Genomic DNA, 19861 nt, shown 5'->3' with positions numbered 1-19861 from the left:
TGCCGCTTGTAATGTTGAGCCTACTGGTGTTATTCCCACTTGCTTTATGCAGCTATTCTCTAGGAAGTCTACGTCATTCTGCAATTGTAAGCAAGAACAGTGTAGTTCTTGCTCTTGTTGTCTGATATTTCTTCGTTGTCTTTTCATCTTCTCTTACGATAGATGGACGATCACAGTAGATACAGTGTAGAAGAATAGAACACACATAATAACAAGGAACTCTGTTTCGCAAATGCTGTCTATAACACCCATACAAGTATTTTAGGGAAAGGAGAACTAACGCTGCAAACGCCGGCCGCTATGCAAGATCAGACAATCAAGCCCGGATATAAGCCATGTACGTAATTAAATATTCAGCAGACACTGATCTCACCATGGCCGAATGTCTCTTGAATGCAGGTGGCCACCCTATGACACCCATATATTCCTTAGGGGAGATATTGGGACCCGCAGGGCACAGTCCCCGCCATTATGTTCATACCTGTGAAGGCTCTTCTCTCGGATGCTTAGAAACTGGGAGTAGATTATGGCTGGCGGGTGGCTCGTTTTGCTCGTCCCAGAATCGAGTGGTCTTATCCCTGCCCTTGATCATTCCATACACGTCGAAGGGGTCAAGGAGTGTTGCTACGAAGCCACGATCTTCCTTGTATCCCGGACCGAGGATCTCCGTGATACCATCTATAGAATTCCACCCATGTTAGCCTATACTCGACGTGCCTGGACATTCTATAACCTTCCAAGTGGTTATCCAAGGTGGGTATGAGGAAAAGCAGGGGGAAAACGTACCCTTAGCTAGGTACAGTTTAGTACTTTGCGGCAACCATTGGCGGGGATGGCGGACATTGAGCAAAATGTTGTTGATCAACATCAAGGCAGCCTCAAAAACGTAGAAGTACCACTCGTAGCGTAGGATTGGACTCTCTGGCAGACGCTCGGAGCCTGTGAATGTGACTGTAGTCTCGATCTCAAAGTATTCGACAGTCCGGTAAATGGTACGCGCGAAGATGATGGTACTACTGATGTAGAGCGTGACTAATGGCTGGTTCACCTTGGTGTGGTTGATTCCGTTCTTGCGGCAGCGCCAGTAGAATGTCGTTGCCAACGTGACAAATAGGAAGATGACGACCAACTGAAGGATCAAAGCCACTTTGAAGAGCGTGTGGCCAGTATCTTGAAGATGTTTTGGGAGAGTTACGTTAGCCACGTAGGAAGCGGCAACGCCGTTCAACGCCTGTTCATTTGAGAGGATATAGTCAGCGGTGATGATTTTGCCGAGCGCATTGAGTTGAAGGGAGATAGAATGGGTGGAAAGGTATCAGATTGTGGAATCAATGAGTTAATATTAGCCTTACCTCGATAAGAGTAGATATAGCAGCGAAAGTAGTTAAGACACGGCCGGGATGAATGGGCGAGCAGTGAGGGACAAAGTAGAGTATACGGCCGAGAATATAATAGTTGCCCAGTTCGTACAATGGACTATGGACTTATTAGTCATACGTTGACTTGAAATCAGGGAATAGCGCAAGTTTGGAGAACGAAGGACATACGGAGCGGCGTAGGTTAGAACAATGCTCACGATATACTTGATAATGTTGCGATTGTCGTAGGACCCGAGGGCCCTGGCGATGAAACCACCGACGAATAGAAAAGAACAAAAGACGTATAAACCGGTCAAACGCCAGCTGTGAAAGTGTCTTTAGGGGCACCATTAGCTCGATTTGAACACAATGACCGGGTCAAGGCAGGAAGCACGTACACTGCTTGCCAGGCATGTATCGCACCAGTGGCAGAGAACGCCACAGCAAAAGCTATGGCAGCCGCCTTGCTAGGCTCATATATCCATATGTTAAAATCCACGTACTCCCCGTCGGCCATCGTGGTTGTTTTGAGTTGAGGGTTGGAACTGGAGTTCCTCTCGATATGGCACGCCGAATCACAGTAGGAGGGAAGGCCCCTGGTTATTCTGATAAGCTCCCCAAGGCTCTCTGATTTATATTGAACGTATTCGGAGTGTATGTTAACACAGTCACGGTGTGTTACGGATGATGACAAGAGACTTTTATTACTAACTAACAACCTCATAAGAGCGATTAGGGCACTCTTTATAACAGTTCTCACCTCGCCCAAGGGCAGCTGGATTATGCCTAGGCCTTTTCAAAGATCTATTCTATGTCACTATGGTACTACTATAAACCGCCTTGCTTCGTTCCTCTACGACTAGTGAAAAGGCATTCTGATGTAAGTCAACGGTTGGCCAATCGCATAGTGTTGAAGAATACGGCGTATCCACCGAGCGCGGGCACTGCCGTCCCACATGTATGCACATCAGGAGGCTAGTACGGTAGGATTATTCGTCTCTTGGCCGTTCCATTTCCCCTACCTGGCTAGATCGACAGACCCAATGTGGCAGTGCGTGGCTCAACAACGTATTTCGCGTTGCGTTTTTATTGGATGAAGCGTATTTCGGGTTCTTTGGAGGCATGAAGCACCAGTTCGAGAGGTTACCTAGGCGAGCTATGTAGTCATCGCGCCTCATTAGCGTAGGTAGATGCTGACGTATGGGTCAACGGTGGCCAAGCAATACCCATAGCAATTAATGATTCAACATGAGTGCCTCGAGTGCCTATGGTGCGTATCCACACTTCGATTTTACAGACTCCAAGTCTCATATTGACGGAGGTGACATCTCGCCGCCCAGAAAACTACACCGCGTGTCGCTTTAACTCCTGCCCCGGCGACTATTTCGATGTGATCTATTTTACAGAGACAGAAGAGCTTGGCATAATGCTTGTCTAAAACTACGCCCTAGTTACGTGAAGAGCCCTCTCGGAAAAGACCTGTTGACAGTCATTTCACTCCGATTCCGGAAGGCTGAATCACCTTCACGAACCCATAATCATTCAAACAAAGGACAATACAGGCCAGGTTGAGTCCACGAAAAAAACCAACGAAACTTGGGCGCAGAACATATTAATACTCCAGCAGACCTCACCTGATAGTAACCGAGAATCGATATGTAGGCATATACCTGAATAAATCTAATAGCACCTCGTATGTGAAGCATTGGTCATGGCTCCACATGTGGGTTCTGGACACGAAATGGTTCACTCTATTTCAACGAAAGCCTACAGGTGCGCAGCTATGGCAATTGTAGCATGAACGCCAACTTGAAGAAGGGTATATACCTGAGCACATCACAATCCACAACCGTACCTTCCAATTACAATCAAATATGTGACAATGATCTTTGTCCAACCAATGGCCCAACTCCGAGATCCTATGCAAACCACGAAATGCCCGCTATATTTCACTTACAAGAATTTCATTAAAAAGTGAGAGGAGGTTGCCTTTGCTTTCAGTCGACCTCCCAACTGTCATCATCATGATTGCTATCTCGTTTCGATCTGACTCTACGCCGTGTGCTGGTATGGGTTAAGTTGTCGTTGATAGTCGAACTGCGGTTAGTGAGTGTGTAATCTTCACTATCGCTCAACTCGCTGAATTCGCCATCCGAGTAATAGTCCCATTGCACCGGGATCTCTTCGCCCGCCTCGTTGAGGCCGAGCACGAGACCCCTCCATTCACCCGCAATAATCTTGGCAGTTACCTGAAGCATTAGTTTTATGAGGTAGCTGGGCACGCCTAGTAGAACCCCCAAAATCTTTTGCACAATGGAGGTGGGAACCTGGTGAGCGGTTGCGAAATGATTCTGTGGCGTCTGCTTGGGAGCGCCAGAAAAGAGGTTGGCCGCTGATGGCAACGGCGATAGAGCTGGGCGACTAATGGAGAGGCTACTGGCATGTGGTCGTCGATGCGTTCGTAGCTTTCCCTTTGACGGATATAGCGGTGACTCTTCTGGAGATGAGCGTGACGCTCTAGGGCTGCTCTCGGTGTTGACATGCTCATCGGTCTTTGCGTCCATGACACGTTGAACTTGTGGGGTAGGTGCCGCAGTATCATTGGAGATGACTGATGAGGCTGCATGCGGATTTAGCTCGGATAACTCGGCGCTTTCAAGTTTTAATGAGACGTCTCTAGCGCGTGGCGATGCTGCGAGTGGTGTGGTGTGAGAACGCCGTGGCTGCACATTACAGAAAGGACCGGCGGATACACTAGAAGAACGGCCTCTAGCTAGAGCTGGCGGTGAATATGATCGTGTATCATTTGCTGTATGTGGGCGGCCACTGAAAGAACGCCCAGCAAGCATTCGAGTCATCCGCTTTCGTGTGAGGTTGACAGGCGCAACACGCCCGGACCCTTCAAATGATGGGCCATCTTCGCCATCCTCACCATTCGAGAGGTGTTGATTAGACATGATATGGTTGTTCTGATGCGAATTGGAAGCAGTTTGCTTCGTATCCTGAGATATTTCGGTAGAATCAGGGGTATCCGGTTTTTGGCATGCCTCTCTTTCCAATCCTACTTTTCCAGCAGGATGATTGCTCCGAGTATATATGCCATGTTCCAATAACTCTACGTGTTCGTTGTCTACATCTGGGAATGGATGGTGTATTGGTCCAACGTTCCTGGGAGTACCAGCGTTCCCATGTTCATCAACATCTGATATATGAGCTTCTGCCCAGGACCTAAATGCATCTTCGTCGCGCGGTGGTATAGACCCAAGGGACCAAAACTCAGAGACGTTTGTAAGTTTGCCCCTACTAATTGCAATGGGCTCATGGGCCGGCGGTGACAGTTCAGAGAAAGGAGAAGATATTAGATTCTTTCCCTCAGCCGTCCATGCCTTCCTTATAGGGGTCTCGGGAGGATCTGGAAGTTCGACTGTAAAACTTCGTTTGAACGGGCAAATTGTCTTTTCAAAAAGAAGAATCTTGTCAAAGACATCTCGCAGCAACAGAGCGCGTAGTATGTCGTCAGGATGGGCGACAGGGAGCTCAATTCTCCAGTACTGAGGTCGACGTATTTGCAGTACAAATCGACTATTGTCCTCGTGGATGCACCAGCACTGACTTTTGGGAAGGATAGGTTGGAGAGCAGAGCCACAGCTGAGAAATGCGACAGAACCCGGCGCACGGTAGATTCGAAAGGCGCCTTGAGAACTTGTTATCAGATACGTAGCGAGGTAGTTGACATCGACAAGAGACACCTACCGACAGCAATGGTCCGCTCCAGCCCAGAGGAAGGTGGCAGAGTGCCGGGCGGGACATCTTTATCCGAGGACCCGGTGAATGATCTGGTGTAGTCGCGGTGACTCGATGTGAAGGATATGATCCTGACCGAAGGATGGCTGTACAAAGTTTCCACTGGGTCTTCAGGAACTGCATTGGATACGTCATGCGAGGTAGCAGACATAGAAGAAGATGATGTAGATCCCTGTAGCGCAATCGAGGTACCTACCGGGGCGGTCATGACCCGGCGAGGCTGAGGAATACCTGGCCTATTTGAGGCGAACTCGGGAGAATCCATGTTGTAAGTTCAGAGCGCTTAGAGCCGCCGTCACAAGAATACCAACTAAACTCAGGCGAGAGTGCCGCAGGTAGGAACAAAGAAGCGCATTCTAAGTATGTTTTATAATCATGACGAAGGGATGTCCAGAGGCAGCAAGCAAGCTGGCAGTTGTACAAGGCAAGGCTTAAGGCTGGAGCAGTGTCGGCTGAATTGACTGGACGATGCTGGTAGAACGGACACGACGTCGGCGCCTGGGGGGTGAGTCGTCTGGGGTTATACCATTAGTATTAGTATTAGTATTGCCGGAGGACCGTGCCAGTTATGTCGACGGTCAACCGATGGTGGTGTAATAACTCGCGAACTGTCTCAGGGCAATGGCCGGACTTTGGATCTTTCGAGATTGGCAGACCGTAAGTTTGGGTCAGGTACCATCGCGGGTGCCCACTTGCCAGGTAGGTACCTAGATGGCTGCCTATCTAGCTGCATATGCCTATAGGTTGATTAGCTAGAGTCGTAATATGCATTTAGCGAGGAAGATGGCCAATGCGGGCGCGTTGTCCCAATCGGGAGGTGTGCCTAAGGTACCTCCCGAGCCTACCTTATAGTAGGTACCTATGTACATATATGTAGGTATGGTATGACGAAATGTCGTCATGGCCGCCGTGGCTACCAAATGCGTGATTGATACTACCGGTACCTATTGTCATCCTTTGCAACCTAAGCATACCTAGGTAGTATCGTCGTGTCTGTTCTCGACCTCTTTCAACACGCTGGACAGTGGCACTACAGGAACACCATCATGGCCGAATCCGATAGCCGTGTGATTGATAAAGACAAGGTGAAGGATGCATTTGATCTTTCCCACTTCGACATCAACGCCGTCCTGCGAGGCGCCCAGCTTACACTAGTTGGTGGTACGTTTCCGCCCCTTCGCTCACCGTTACGCATCTTCCATGGCATCGCCTTGGAATCTATATCGGGACGGCATCTAGCCGAGGGATTCCCTTCAGCTGTACAGTTTAGTCACATGGGTTCAAACTTACATGACGCATAATAGCCCACAGAGCTCTCCAAAACCCTGCCATCTTCACCAATGCCCATTACAAGCAGGCCGCCATAGCTGTCGGAGCCGGTCTTGCCATTCGGCTAGCCATTGCCATTCCAGTATGTTTGTTACCTACCAGCCTCGCGCCACTCGCCTCCTACTAACCGCTGCCATCCCAAACCTCCAGGTGGTCGGCATCAAGTTTGTCCTGGTCATACTGTCATATATAGCCAATCTCGATAAAGCAAGCTGGGATGACAGTCTAGTCAATGGCCTCGACCTCCTAGCCAATCATGTTCTACAGGTCCCACTATTCCTCATGACTTTGATGCGATACGTGACCCCCACCCTAGATGATATGTAAGTAGTGGCGCCGTATTGATGGGCAACTGTCGCCTAACTGGATACTCATAGGTTCATGGATTCTTTGAACTGGGTTGATAAAACCTATGTATCAAAACACAAACACGAAAGCCCTGATCATCTTCGGGGAATGTACTATCCTAATCTCGTTCATTATAAGCAGAGGGATGGGAGTACGCATTCGAGAAGCTCGACTGAGGCTATCACAATGTTCCTGTGGCGGTTCGTTCGCAAGGCCGCCATCTCTTTGGCCGTCTTTGCCCTGTCCTACATTCCTTACGTTGGCAAGCTAGTCCTACCTGCGGCAAGTTTCTATACCTTCAACAAGGCCGTTGGTCTTGGTCCTGCAGCCTTCATCTTCGGCACCGGTATCTTCCTTCCTAAGCGCTATCTCGTCATCTTCCTGCAGACTTATTTCGCATCTCGCAGCCTTGTTCGTGAATTACTGGAACCCTACTTTAGTCGAATAACGATGAACAAGGAGCAGAAGAGGAATTGGTTTCGAAGTCGAGAAGGGTTACTATTTGGCTTTGGTGTTGGCTTCTATACCCTCCTGCGAGTGCCCTTGCTGGGAGTTTTGATATATGGGATCGCAGAGGCCTCGACGGCTTATCTAATTACCAAGATCACAGATCCTCCGCCGCCCCCGAACGCGACTGCGCAGCAACAAGAGCAATTTATTGCTAGTCAAGAAGCATGGCGAAATAAGCACGAGTTCTTAAGCCTGTCCCTGGCCAATCTAGACACTGCATTAGGTGATCATCTAGGAGAGCAGACCAGACCAAAAAAAGCTTGACATGTGATCAGGAACGTCTTGTAAAACTGGCATTGCACTTAGATAGTTAGCATAGAAAGAAGACAGCACAGCTAGATATTTACTAGTCATTCTCTAGTGCCTCGTCTAAAGGCTCTTTCTGTAACCACACTATCCAATCTCTGGTTCGCCACAACTAGTATCATTCCAGGGTATGTCGTCAACTTGGCACTTTCCGGTTGGAAGAATGAAATCCTGCACCAGCAACTCCCATATGGGCAGGTTAAGCGTGGGGAGCTACATGGGCTGGATGACTGATAAGACGTTAGAATCGGCCGAAGACTAGACACGCCGCATCCTATTGGTCATGGTGCGTGTTACTACACATCATTTATCAGGCACGATGACCACCACTTATCTTGAGGATGCGGGGTAGATTAAGAAGATGGATATCAAGCGCGGGGAGACACCAGAGGTATATTTTATGGAATCATGCCTCTCCTACTTGGCATCTTGTTCTGTGCTACCCGATATTAAGCATTTGTCGGCTACTGTGTAGAACCGAGTGCTTGTTAAAAGATACTTGGGAAGAAAGCAACAATGGGGAGGTCCGAAATCCGTACTGTTGGGAAAGTAGACCTAGAAAAATCAGCCTCGACGCAGACAAACTTGCATGTAAGTCTCGGTTTGTCGCTCACATGTTCGCACAGCTATGTTACTGCTGACGCTACCGTGGCTGACCAGTTTAATATCAGAACCGATGGCATCCGGACAGTATGTCAATATATTTGCTCCCCCGTAGTGTTAGCTCAACTAATCGTATACAGTTCCTTTCGCGGGAAAGATCAAGGACGGCGAGACAGTTAAGATTGAATGCGTGGATTGGTGAGTGTCTCTTACGAATCCCATGCAGCCGAGACATATCGTCCTCACCGTTCGTAGGACTGGTGGCCAAATTGGCAACAACGACAGTGCAGATGATGTTCGAAATGTAGATCTCACGCGCATCCATTATCTCACAGGCCCATTTGAAATTGAGGGGGCAGGACCTGGGGATCTGCTATTGGTAGAGATTATGGATGTCCAGGTATGTTGTTTTAGAGCCGGCAATTTAGCGAGAAAGATATAGGGGCGAGAGACTTAGGATGATATATCGCTTCTCGAGGGTGCGCCCATATACTGACCAGACCACCCCCAGCCTTTCGAAGATCAACCCTGGGGTTTCACAGGAGTCTTCGATAAGTCGAACGGTGGCGGCTTCCTCGACGAGATCTACCCATCGGCAGCAAAAGCTATCTGGGACTTCGAAGGCATATTCTGCACCTCACGACACATCCCGCACGTGAAGTTTGCCGGTCTTATTCATCCAGGTATTCTTGGCTGCGCGCCTTCTGCCGATGTCCTTGAAACTTGGAATAAGCGTGAAGCAGATCTCATCGCCGCAAATAAACTCGAAAGGCAGGTCGCTCTCCCCCCCGAACCGACGAATGTGCACGCCGGCTCTGCAGATTCGGAGCTGAGAGAAAAGGTTGGTAAGGAGGGCGCGAGGACAGGTAATATTTCCCGAATTTATTCTATCCGCCTCGTTTCTAGGTGTTCGAGATGTGCTGGCAGGTAGACTTTTACCAGCTTTCGACACAATCTACGCTGGGGATGCTTCCGCTGATCCGAATGGTTGCAGTCCCCGGCCGGCCTGAACACGGCGGAAATTGTGACATTAAGAACCTCAGTCGTGGTAGCCGCGTCTACCTTCCTGTTCATGTGCCTGGCGCTAAGTTCAGTGTCGGTGATTTGCATTTCTCGCGTGAGTCCCCCATCAGCCACACTTATATACCCGAGAATTGCGGAGACATGGAGAAACTTACACGACATGAAAACAGAGGGAGATGGAGAGATCTCATTTTGTGGCGCTATCGAAATGGCCGGAATAATTACAATCAACTTCCAGGTTGTCAAGAGCGGCATGGCAGATCTCGGGCTTAAATCTCCTATATATTTACCAGGCCCTGTGGAGCCACATTTTGGCCCCAGCCGGCAGATTTATTTCGAAGGGTTCTCTGTCGATGAGCATGGCAAACAGCACTATAGTAAGTCGCGACGGTGCAAAGTTTTGGCCCAATACTGACAATGGGGTTTAATCGCAAACAGTGGATGTAGCGGTGGCTTACCGACAAACGAGTCTACGTACGTACCACCTCACAATATACCAGAGCAGTAGAGCGGCGTATTTAGCTAACGGAGCCCTAGGTTGTATCGAATACCTGGGTCGCTTTGGATATAGTCCCTATCAGGCTTACTTGCTGCTGTCGTGTGCTCCCGTTCAAGGTCATGTAGCAGGCATTGTTGATATCCCGAATGCCTGTACTACAATGGGCCTTCCGATGGACATTTTCGACTTTGACATTTCGCCTTCGGCCCCAGTCAAGGCGCTGAATATGGGTTCTTGTGCATTCGAGACGGGTGTGATGGAAGGTCTGGTTACGGCCGGAGGGAAGAATAGCGAGCATAGCTTTGGGGGAGGACTGACGTACAAGGGTCAATGAAATGTGTTGTGAAACGTGGTTCGCCTTGTTGCTCATGTCATTTAGGTTACAAATGGTGTCCGTCTGTCCCGATGTCTATTTATACTGGGGCTTGTGGCTGCAGCTTTATCCATAATGTATCAACTTTCCAGAACGTGCCTTCGCACACTTAGCCACCAAGTAGTTATATCATAAACTAATGACTTGGCTATAGATTATCTGGCAGGATAGAGTACATGCTTGCCTGCCTGATCTACGGCTGACATTGATCTTGTAGATATGTCGACCACTAGTATTAAGCATACCTAGATAGTCAGAGTGACAGGCTGAATTCCAGCATGTTGGGAAGCGGCTAGCGAAGAGTACTGGTGATAGATAGTGATTCGAAAGTGGTGCATATGTGTTGTGAACCGAAGCAGCTTCTTATTTGCGAATATGCCCTTTGGATAAACAAATAGGGAGTCTTGTACACTACTAGGTAGCTCATAGGCACACATTTGGTGCATATCCATCTCCCTATAACTCGGTACCTAATCACGCACCCATGATAAGCAGAAAGAGCCTAGATCTAGCTAAACTAGCACAGTCGCTAGCAGACGGCTATAGTAGGTTTGATGATATGGGTAGGACACATGGATTATGACACCGACATTTCTTGAGAATATGACCACCAAGTATCTGGAAGGTCAAACAGCCCAGGATTGGGAGCGTGTGGAATGAATTATGATATACTTATATGCACATACACACTTAAAGTACACCGAAGTTCACATTAATTCGACTGATCATTTAAAGCAGGTATTCCTTTGTCAGTAGACGTGACTACTTACTTGGGTAGAGACAGAGGTCTGGAGCAGTTATCTTAAAACATAATAATAGTATACATATTTCATTGATATAAGAAACGAAGATGTGGGATGCTGTGATTATACTTTGAGTGTGGTGATTCTTTAGACACATGGCAAGCATGGTGTCGAAGGGGGCAGAGTAAGAATAGTGGATAAATGGTGAAAACGAAAAGACAATACTACCAATTTTATCATCCTCTAATCTCTACAGATGCATATGAAACGGATAACGGCGGGAAGAATACATGTTAAGTAGGTACAAACCTACTCTATTAGCTTAGTTGGACATGGGATTTAAAAGTTAATAAACCTGTACCGTGTATCATCATGTAGAGGTAGTATTTGGGCGTTTCCCCCCTGCTTCCGCGCATGCCAGCAGTTACCTGACCTACCATGCTGTGCATTAGGAGTTGTGGTGGCGATGCGAGTGGCACGCAGAGAGACCTATTTTGTCACTACCACGGCCTGTCTTCGTTTGGGTACGCCTCCTGTTCGGCAACCGTAGAAGCACTACCTCTCCACCGAGTTACGTATACGAACAACACCGCATGTTTTAGCCGGGTGCGTCGTGATATACCCACGGCTACCAAAGTTGCAGCGGAGCTGCCACAGCAGCTAAGACCATCATCTAGGGGAGAATTAAAGGCAGTAGGAGGTGGGCAACGCAGCAATGCCTCATCTCACGCGCTAAGGCTTCCAGACCTCACCGGTCCGGGCTACCCTTCTCCTCGCATATGCCCATCTATGTATACAGTAAGTTGGGTTACGGGTAGCATAGGTTTCCTTTTTCTGGTTAGGCGGCAAGGTCGGTTTTCCACACATGCAGGGCATTCTTCGTCCCTCCAAGTGGCTTGCTTAACCAATGACCGGCAACAATTAGTAATACGTTACCACCATGCCGAATCATGCCCAAGTAATACAGGATAGTATAGCAACTCTTCTCGTGTCACTTTGGCGACTGATGCTCGGCGTTAGTATGGTTCTGATAATACGCTGGAGTCTTTAAATTAGGAAGGGTTGGAGTCAACGGGCCAATGATAGAACCAGAAACAGCACCATGTCCCTTGGGCAACGAGAAAGAAGAACATGCATGTGAAAGAAGGGTGCAATGAGTTAGTGTAAGTTACCAGAACGTACCTATCTTCGTGTATGCCACGGAGGTAGGTAAGTAGACAGGTATGAACCCATGATACATACATACCCAGGTATAACTTGGCACCAACAGTGAGTGAGTCTTGATGCGTAGCTAGGTATGCTTGTGATATAGAGTAAAGCCAAATATATTTATTCATTTGTGTACCTAACCTACCACCCTTTCGTCTACCAACTCATCTCAACCAACTTGACTAGATACATAGTAATCAGACATGGAGATCTACATGGTGTGTAAGTAGGTATCTATATATACTGTATATTTACTAGTTAGTAGGTATATATATATATATATACACCTGTGTGTGTGTGTGTGCTTATGTGCGTATAAAGATAAAACCCTCTCCCCCCCCAAAAAGCCCCCCATATACCTATATCAAGTCATGTACCTACTTGAAGTTCAAGTTCAAAGACAAGACAGTTTCATAGCAATGATATCCTGCCACAGTATTAAGTAGTGAGAGAGCATTGTGACTATCAAGACGGTAGAAGTGGTTGATTGGCCAGGGATGACGGATCCCCGCATCCTGGAGATCTGGGTGAGGCCCTGTTGGCGAGCCCCATCAGTGCCTTGTGGGCAATTCGAGAGCAAAAGCAGACAAAAGCGACCAAAGCGATAAAAGCTGGGCGGGCCCATAAAAGACATGCCACTTTCAGTGCCACCTTCAAGTGCCAATAGCGCCACCAGTCTACTACCTACATACCTACCTAATACCTACCATAAGTACTACCTATGATACTTTACGTAAACTACCTACATAGGTACATACTATAATACATAAGGTTAGGTACCTACCTACCTACATAACATACCAAGGGTTTTACAGCACCACCAACCAGCATTCCCGCTGCCAGCGTCACCACATTGTTGCCTCGTAAGTTTCTACATGTACAGTATATATCCGCATGAGATGGGTATTGGAAACATACATAAGGAAGAACATCAACCAGGCCAACCAGACCAGCCAACCAACCATGACCGGTGGCATATTTACATGTGGCAATGGGGGCCAACGTGTGGTTCGCCCACTACTCGAGTAGGTACCTAAGGTAAGTAAAGTATGTACCTATTAAAAAAGGTAAGTACCTACCTATGTAGGTACTTAATCTTGATCTGTATTGGAAGAATGAGATTGATTGAGTCTAGACTGCCGAACTACCAAGAACCTTGGAAGATTACCGGTAGTCCAGATCTGCCGGTGCGGGATGGGACACCAGTACTGCACACCAGTACTGCACCAGCAATCAATCAACCTCACCTCTTCATTCACAACCGTCGCATTCGTGTCCGCGCTACAGCCGGGCCCCAAAAACATCGCCGCCCCCTTCCTCTGAATCTACTTCGACGTATTACTTCTAGGTAATCCACTGCTTGTCTTGTCCCTTCGAGCCTTTTAAGACGCAACAAGCCGGTACTGTTTGTTGCCCACCCACCCTCGTTCTACCCTCGGTCTCGGTCTCGGCCATTCTCTACCTCGCTGCTCTCGCTTCTCTCGCTTCTCTCGCCTCCCTCATTGCTGCTTCGAGTGTTACGGCGAGCATTCAACGGCCCCAGCCTGTGTTACCGTCGTCGTCGTCGTCGTCGTCGTCGTCTTCGAGCCACTCGCCTTCCGCCCATATCGACCATTGCCAGAGACATTACATTGCATCACATTACATTACGTCTTACCATATCTCTAACAAAGTTGCCCACCGACTCCCGTTCATGCGCCCGTCTACCCTGATCCACCTCATGTGTTATACCATACCCCTCTTTCCTCGATATTGACGACGCCCGCCGTCGTTCCGATCACAGCCTGAGGTATCCGTTCGTGATTATTGCATAAGATAGATGCCACACCAGGTGACATTTCGTGCATGCTCTAATCTTCGCCCCCTCACCATCACGAGAGTGTAGTCATATGCGGCAGAATGAATAATTTCTTCGGTAGTCAGCTGTCACAGGAGGAGCTGCAGCGCCTCCAGAGGTCTCAGTCAGGACATCCTCTAAGTGCGCAGCCACCCCCCCAGTCGGCTCGATATGGCACAGTTCCCGGGCCTCCCGCAAATCCAGACGTCGCCATGATTGGCGCCGCAGACTCCATCGACGACATTGTTCAAAACAATTCGGCCGAGCTTCGTCGCCGGAGTCTACCGCAGCCGCATCCGCATTTTCAGCCTCACACGGCGCAGGCTGATGCCGACCGGAGGATGTCTATGATGGAGTTCGGGGGTGGTGACGGTTTGTACCACGAGTATCGCTATGGCGCGGTGCCAAATTCTCCAGTCGACCCCATGAACTCTGGGTTTCCGTCTCTCCCTGCAGAAATATCAGGACCCGAAGCCACTGCCGCTTTCGCCCCCCCCACCATGCTCACAGATGACTTTTCCAACTTGTCTCCAGACATGATGGGGAATATGATTGCTTTCTCCAACATGAACATGGGACAAATGGACATGGGTCAGATGGCTGCCGGTGATCCATCTATGGCCATGTACCCAGCACCATCCATATCTAACACCTTCTCCCCAGTGGATCCCACAGATTTCAATATGGGTTTACAAGATGCCAATGCCATGGAATGTACTCCCAGCGGTAACGGACCTATAGCCTCGGTTGATGGTGACGCGACTCTCATAGACGTGCCGCCTCAATTCCCTCAGTCTAGTCAAACCCCGTCACAGCAGGGCGTTGTCGGCATGGAGAGAATGAGTGGTTACCCGTCTGGCATCTCATCGCAGCCTTCGGCCCAAATGTCGGCCCAGAATGTGGTCTCGTCAGCACCTAGCTATCAGCCATCACAGGCAAGCGCCGTCGGGGCGGTGAGAGACGAATCTGTCTCGCAGCAGCAGGCCAGCCAAACTCGAAGTTTGGGACCTCAACCTAACCAGGATGAAAACAAAACAATTTACTCCAAAAGCGGTTTCGATATGTTGAAAGCTCTATGGAAAGTGCATACGAGAAAGAAACCTCAGGTTCACCTAGGCGCCGTTGATATGTCTTGTGCCTTCGTTGTCTGCGATCTAACCCAAAATGACTGTCCCATTATATATGTTTCGGATAATTTTCAGAACCTTACTGGCTACAGCAGACACGATATTGTAGGTAAGAACTGTCGATTTCTACAATCCCCCGACGGTCTAGTCGAAGCTGGAACTAAGAGAGAGTTCGTCGATAATGGTGCCGTGTACAACCTGAAAGTCAAGATAGCTGAGTGCAAGGAAGTTCAGCAAAGCTTGATCAACTATCGGAAGGGTGGTAAGCCATTCTTAAATCTATTAACCATGATTCCCATTCCTTGGGACAATGAGACCGACTTCAGATACATCATTGGCTTTCAGATTGACTTGGTTGAATGTCCGGATGCGATTGCTTCATCTCAAGGATATGGCACGATGAAGATTGATTACAAACAAGGCGAGGGTATGACACAGTACATTTGGAACCCCCCTCCTTCTAGTCAATGGGAACCAGAAAATGGCCAGACACTTGGGGTTGATGATGTATCCACCCTTCTGCAACAGTACAATCCGAAAGGGACCGGCTCGGACTGGCATAAACAATCCTGGGACAAGATGCTTCTGGAGAACGCTGACGACGTAGTTCATGTGCTATCCCTCAAAGGCCTGTTCCTTTATCTTTCACCTTCCTCCAAGCGGGTTTTAGAATACGACGCCGTGGAACTTGTGGGAACTTCTATTTCATCAATCTGCCACCCATCTGACATTGTTCCTCTGACGCGGGAGCTCAAGGACACCACATCCGGAAATCCCGTCAATATTGTGTTTCGGATACGTAGGAAGCAGAGCGGCTACACCTGGTTTGAGAGCCACGGTTCTCTATTCGTCGAACAAGGCAAGGGTCGGAAGTGTATCATCTTGATCGGCCGCAAGCGACCTGTTTTTGCTCTCAGTCGACGGGAACTTGAATTGAGAGGAGGAATTGGAGATGGTGAACTCTGGACAAAATTGTCGGTTTCTGGCATGTTTCTCTTTGTTTCCGCCAATGTTCGGTCGTTGCTAGATCTACAGCCCGAGAACCTGGTAGGAACGAGTATACAGGAACTGATGCGCAAAGAGTCGCGTGTTGAGTTTGGTCGATCTATCGAAAAAGCCCGCAGAGGGCGGACGGTTACATGCAAACACGAAGTACAAAATCGACGTGGTCAGGTGCTTCAAGCCCAGACGATCTTATATCCGGGTGATGCTTCAGAGGGTTCCAAACCAACTTTCCTATTAGCCCAGACAAAACTACTCAAAGCGTCTTCTCGAGGTAGCGCGGGGAGTGCGCCCCTCACAAGTAGGGCGGGTCTAGCAGCTGGTCAAACACCGGGTGAACCTAGGATGGCAAATTTTGCCGTAATACCAGGGGTTCAAGTTGGTGATGAACAACAACCCGCTGATACCAATACGACTCCTGGCAACCAGGATCGAGCTCTTGCATCCGATGACAACATCTTTGATGAACTCAAGACAACACGGTGTACAAGCTGGCAGTACGAATTACGCCAGATGGAGAAAGTTAATCGAGTTCTTGCAGAAGAGCTTCATGGACTTTTATCGAACAAGAAGAAGCGCAAACGAAGAAAAGGAGTGGGTAATGTCATCCGAGACTGCGCTAATTGCCATACCCGCAACACACCGGAATGGAGGAGGGGCCCAAGTGGCCAAAGAGACCTGTGTAATAGCTGCGGCTTAAGGTGGGCGAAGCAAGTAAGTTTCTGTGCCTCATTTGATCTTTCAGTAGTCGGGACTAACCACCATTTCCAGACCGGCAGAGTCTCGCCACGAAACTCGTCTCGCGGGGGCGGTGATACGGCAAGTAAAAAGTCTAGCTCACCCGTCCACGCGTCTCCACTTCACCAAGAACTTTCGGCTGGTGAGGTTCAGAGGCGCCCTTCTGAAGCGAAATCCACCCCAACCTTAACACGCTCTTCCACAAACTCAAGCATGCCCACAAGGTCTAGTAGTACTGGCGTTACCCCTCCAGCCATTATGGGGATGTCGATGCCCCCACCTAGTCAACCTCTTCTAGAGGGCGGTGTGAATAGTAATGAGATGACGGCCATTCAGGAAGAACGAGAGGTCTCTTGATTGGACCGGCGGTTGGTGCGATGTACTTACCAGTTCAATTCCCTTCGTTAATAGGGTCAATCATCTCGGTCTCTCTCATTGTGGTAGCAAAGTCACTACTCAATTCGGTAGTCTTATCTTTGACCTCTATATACCCCATGGATCTTAAATTTCCTTTTTTTAACGGTTGTGATAGAATGGCTTTGTTGGCTTTTGTTCGAGATACCTATTTCCTAGTTAGTCTTGTGGGAAAGGCGGCATAGGAACAATATACGCGGTGTCTTACGGTTTGCTTAAGCCAGATAAATACCCTGACGACACTTATGATCTAATGTGGTCAGCAATATGAATGGATCTAGTTGTTACTTTACGTATATATGTTCCAGTAGAAATCCACTCCCCAAAGCAAAGAGCCCCTACCGACCTTATTGCGAGTCAGACTCATTAGAAAGTCATGGTCTGATACTAGACAATGCCCCGCAATGTATTAACTTGATTTGGTCCATTTGTATTGTTAGATCTCTTGTTATTGTTTATTGGGCTATCTATTCACTTGAAACTTGTCCAAGCCCTCACTTCCGTGGGTCGCGTCAAACGGCGATAATAGATATAAGTAGTTGTGTTTTCGTTGTTGTGCAATTCAACCCTGCTACTATCTCCGTTCTTCTTCGTGTCGCAGTGGAATTTTTGTTGAAGGCGAAGAAGTTGTGATAATCTAGATAGAGAAGTCGGTGGGAAGCGCATTCAAGGGTTCGATTATGCCCATCACACCACATGAAGTTATGCCTGGAAGCATCCAATTTGGTTTCTCCTAGCTTCTCGGGGAAAATCCATCGGCTGACTGGAATATTTGACTTCCACGATGTATTTTAATCGGATAGAAATAGCGGTCTCTTCATTCCAGTCCTTGATACCAAGATGACACCTACGTCATATCTTCAATCTCCGTAACGCCTGAGTGGCCAGTTTGGCGAGCGTGCTGCGTAATAGCCTTCTCACCTTGTAGAATCTCATGACATTGGTTGCATACAACGACGAAGTCGCTGACGCTGGTGTAATAATGGCGGTCGCGGAGCATCTGGCAAATGTTCTCCTGCGTGTGCCGTAGTATGCGTTCATTACCTAATGCGTTCCACCTTGTTACGTCGAACTCTACCATGCCCATAACTCCCTCGGTAGCAGCTTCAGCAATTCGATCATACTATCACCAAGTTAGCGGGACGAATTCGGTCTATTACACACGTAAGACATGACCCACGTGCACGCCAGAGTAGACAACGACGCAAAATTCCTCATGATTTTGCTGTTCACCAAAATGATAGGCCTTTCCAGTCTTCACATCAACGCTGCAGATTTCAATACGGAAGATCTCAGACAAGATGCTGAGCTCGATTCCACCACCCCACATGCCGTTCAGCAAACGGTTGCAATATGTCTCAGGACGGGCTCCTAGGAAATTGTCGTCGAATTGCAGCGGGTTTTCGCGGATAGTATCAACTACCATACGACGCAAGATGGCGGGTGTGTACTCATCAGCATGGTGTGCTATGCCGACTGGCACCAGCCCGCCGAGGGCACCGCCGACCGCTGTGAACATACAATCTCCATCATCAGGCATAACACGGAGAACTGGTATTGCGAAAGTGTGAGCCCACCAGAAGATTCAAGACGTAGTCGACAAGAGCCCGCTCGATGACCCTTCGTTTTCCCTTCTCACGTACCTAGATTGGTGCGAGACTCGGGCATCTCAACCTTGACATCCTCGCCAGAACCATACGATAAGCTGGCAGCTAGCTGTGCATCCAAGTCCACGGCGGGAGTAGCGGCAGATGTGGGAGCAGCGGCAACAGCGGCAGGCGGGTTTTCGACAGGGACGATAGTAAGGATCTCTCTCTGGAGCCCAAGCTCTCGCACTAGCACCTTCAGATCACCTTGCTGCATATCCAGTGTCTGCAGCGGCCAGCCATACTTGATGGCAATGGCACCGGATCCGGTCTCGGCCTCCAATGCAGAAATGAGGTCGGTGACGGTGCTTTCTTCGGGGAGCTCGAGAAACCCCCCGCCCGAGGGACCTCGGAAGCGAATCCTCATCTTCCGAGCCTTGGCGGCGGCAGTTGCTCCTCACTTGACATTCAATGCGTCAAACGTTTACCGAGCGAAGGAAGTGCGACGAGCACCTCTTTTGTTTTCTTTTTTCAGGCAATGGAAGTGACTCTACCGAGGAGCAGTGAATCCGTGGTGGATTAAAGAATATCTATACCTAGCGAGGGAGCAACTTATTCTACCAGGGCCAAGAGACGAAGGGAAGGATGACAAAGCAAAAGACCCGCCACGTCTTGTAGCAAAGAAACTACCTAGGTAGAGAAAGCCTGCTAGATGAGTTGTGAAACAGCAATCGGTGCTTTTGCTGGTAGTCTGTAGTGCATCGTGGGTAGACGGGGGCTAGATTGAGAATACTAGTACTAGTACTACTACTATACGGCAGGTATAGATTTGGGGTCAAAGAAGCCAAATGCGCCGCTTCCCTACCTACCATCTGTAAAGGATACCTAATTAATTACTTAGTGACGGATGGATGACATGCGTTGGGTTGTTCGGCGGGTTCTAGCTCTAGCTCTAGCTCTAGCTCTAGCTCTGTGGAGTCGTCATGATATAACCAGGCACATATCATTCGCACAATTACTTGGATGAGATTACATGCAGTACTACCTACCTA

General features: G+C 48.7%; 5 protein-coding genes across 5 annotated transcripts; 2 read left to right on the top strand and 3 right to left on the bottom strand.

The window, feature by feature from the left end:
• Window positions 1–222: 222 nt before the first annotated feature.
• On the bottom strand, window positions 223–2052 carry F5B22DRAFT_629560 (RTA1 like protein-domain-containing protein). The gene is made up of 5 exons (XM_047976491.1): window positions 1757–2052; window positions 1548–1694; window positions 1353–1476; window positions 787–1231; window positions 223–678 (listed from the first exon to the last, which is right to left on the bottom strand). The coding sequence occupies exons 1-5, from the start codon at window positions 1873–1875 to the stop codon at window positions 476–478; spliced, it is 1038 nt and encodes a 345-aa protein (XP_047825218.1). The 5' UTR covers window positions 1876–2052; the 3' UTR covers window positions 223–475.
• A 1157-nt stretch (window positions 2053–3209) lies between these two features.
• Window positions 3210–5755, bottom strand: F5B22DRAFT_553796 (inheritance of peroxisomes protein 1-domain-containing protein). The gene is made up of 2 exons (XM_047972987.1): window positions 5112–5755; window positions 3210–5052 (listed from the first exon to the last, which is right to left on the bottom strand). Exons 1-2 carry the CDS (start codon window positions 5425–5427, stop codon window positions 3356–3358), a joined length of 2013 nt encoding a protein of 670 aa, XP_047825217.1. The 5' UTR covers window positions 5428–5755; the 3' UTR covers window positions 3210–3355.
• A 453-nt stretch (window positions 5756–6208) lies between these two features.
• F5B22DRAFT_640226 (formamidase) lies at window positions 6209–10114 on the top strand (the record flags this gene model as incomplete). The annotated part of the gene is made up of 14 exons (XM_047977823.1): window positions 6209–6323; window positions 6467–6573; window positions 6642–6814; window positions 6869–7572; window positions 7918–7941; window positions 8167–8246; window positions 8327–8345; window positions 8399–8456; window positions 8514–8658; window positions 8770–9124; window positions 9253–9375; window positions 9452–9658; window positions 9720–9755; window positions 9819–10114. The coding sequence occupies 14 exons, from the start codon at window positions 6209–6211 to the stop codon at window positions 10112–10114; spliced, it is 2442 nt and encodes an 813-aa protein (XP_047825216.1).
• A 3890-nt stretch (window positions 10115–14004) lies between these two features.
• F5B22DRAFT_652166 (PAS domain-containing protein) lies at window positions 14005–17166 on the top strand (the record flags this gene model as incomplete). The annotated part of the gene is made up of 2 exons (XM_047979564.1): window positions 14005–16785; window positions 16843–17166. 2 exons carry the CDS (start codon window positions 14005–14007, stop codon window positions 17164–17166), a joined length of 3105 nt encoding a protein of 1034 aa, XP_047825215.1.
• Window positions 17167–17963: 797 nt separating this feature from the next.
• F5B22DRAFT_553530 (uncharacterized protein) lies at window positions 17964–19534 on the bottom strand. Its single transcript, XM_047972986.1, has 3 exons — window positions 18867–19534; window positions 18404–18774; window positions 17964–18346 (listed from the first exon to the last, which is right to left on the bottom strand). The coding sequence occupies exons 1-3, from the start codon at window positions 19234–19236 to the stop codon at window positions 18071–18073; spliced, it is 1017 nt and encodes a 338-aa protein (XP_047825214.1). The 5' UTR covers window positions 19237–19534; the 3' UTR covers window positions 17964–18070.
• Between the last annotated feature and the right edge of the window lie 327 nt (window positions 19535–19861).

The sequence above is a fragment of the Xylaria bambusicola genome (genome assembly GCF_022495145.1).
Source record: "Xylaria bambusicola strain CBS 139988 unplaced genomic scaffold F5B22scaffold_83, whole genome shotgun sequence".
NCBI classification, from domain to species: Eukaryota; Fungi; Ascomycota; class Sordariomycetes; order Xylariales; family Xylariaceae; genus Xylaria; species Xylaria bambusicola.
The sequence above is the reverse complement of the archived record's forward strand: the minus strand, read 5'-3'. Positions and strand labels throughout refer to the sequence as shown.

Coding starts and splice junctions, on each gene's coding strand:
- F5B22DRAFT_553796 (XM_047972987.1), bottom strand. CDS start 5,427: ATGGATTCTCCCGAGTTCGCCTCAAATAGGCCAGGTATTCCTCAGCCT. Junction 5,053..5,111: donor GGAGCGGACCATTGCTGTCG/GTAGGTGTCTCT, acceptor CAAGTTCTCAAG/GCGCCTTTCGAATCTACCGT.
- F5B22DRAFT_553530 (XM_047972986.1), bottom strand. CDS start 19,236: ATGAGGATTCGCTTCCGAGGTCCCTCGGGCGGGGGGTTTCTCGAGCTC. Junction 18,775..18,866: donor CGAGTCTCGCACCAATCTAG/GTACGTGAGAAG, acceptor TCGCAATACCAG/TTCTCCGTGTTATGCCTGAT. Junction 18,347..18,403: donor TTGTCTACTCTGGCGTGCAC/GTGGGTCATGTC, acceptor ACTTGGTGATAG/TATGATCGAATTGCTGAAGC.
- F5B22DRAFT_629560 (XM_047976491.1), bottom strand. CDS start 1,875: ATGGCCGACGGGGAGTACGTGGATTTTAACATATGGATATATGAGCCT. Junction 1,695..1,756: donor ATACATGCCTGGCAAGCAGT/GTACGTGCTTCC, acceptor GTGCCCCTAAAG/ACACTTTCACAGCTGGCGTT. Junction 1,477..1,547: donor GTTCTAACCTACGCCGCTCC/GTATGTCCTTCG, acceptor ATAAGTCCATAG/TCCATTGTACGAACTGGGCA.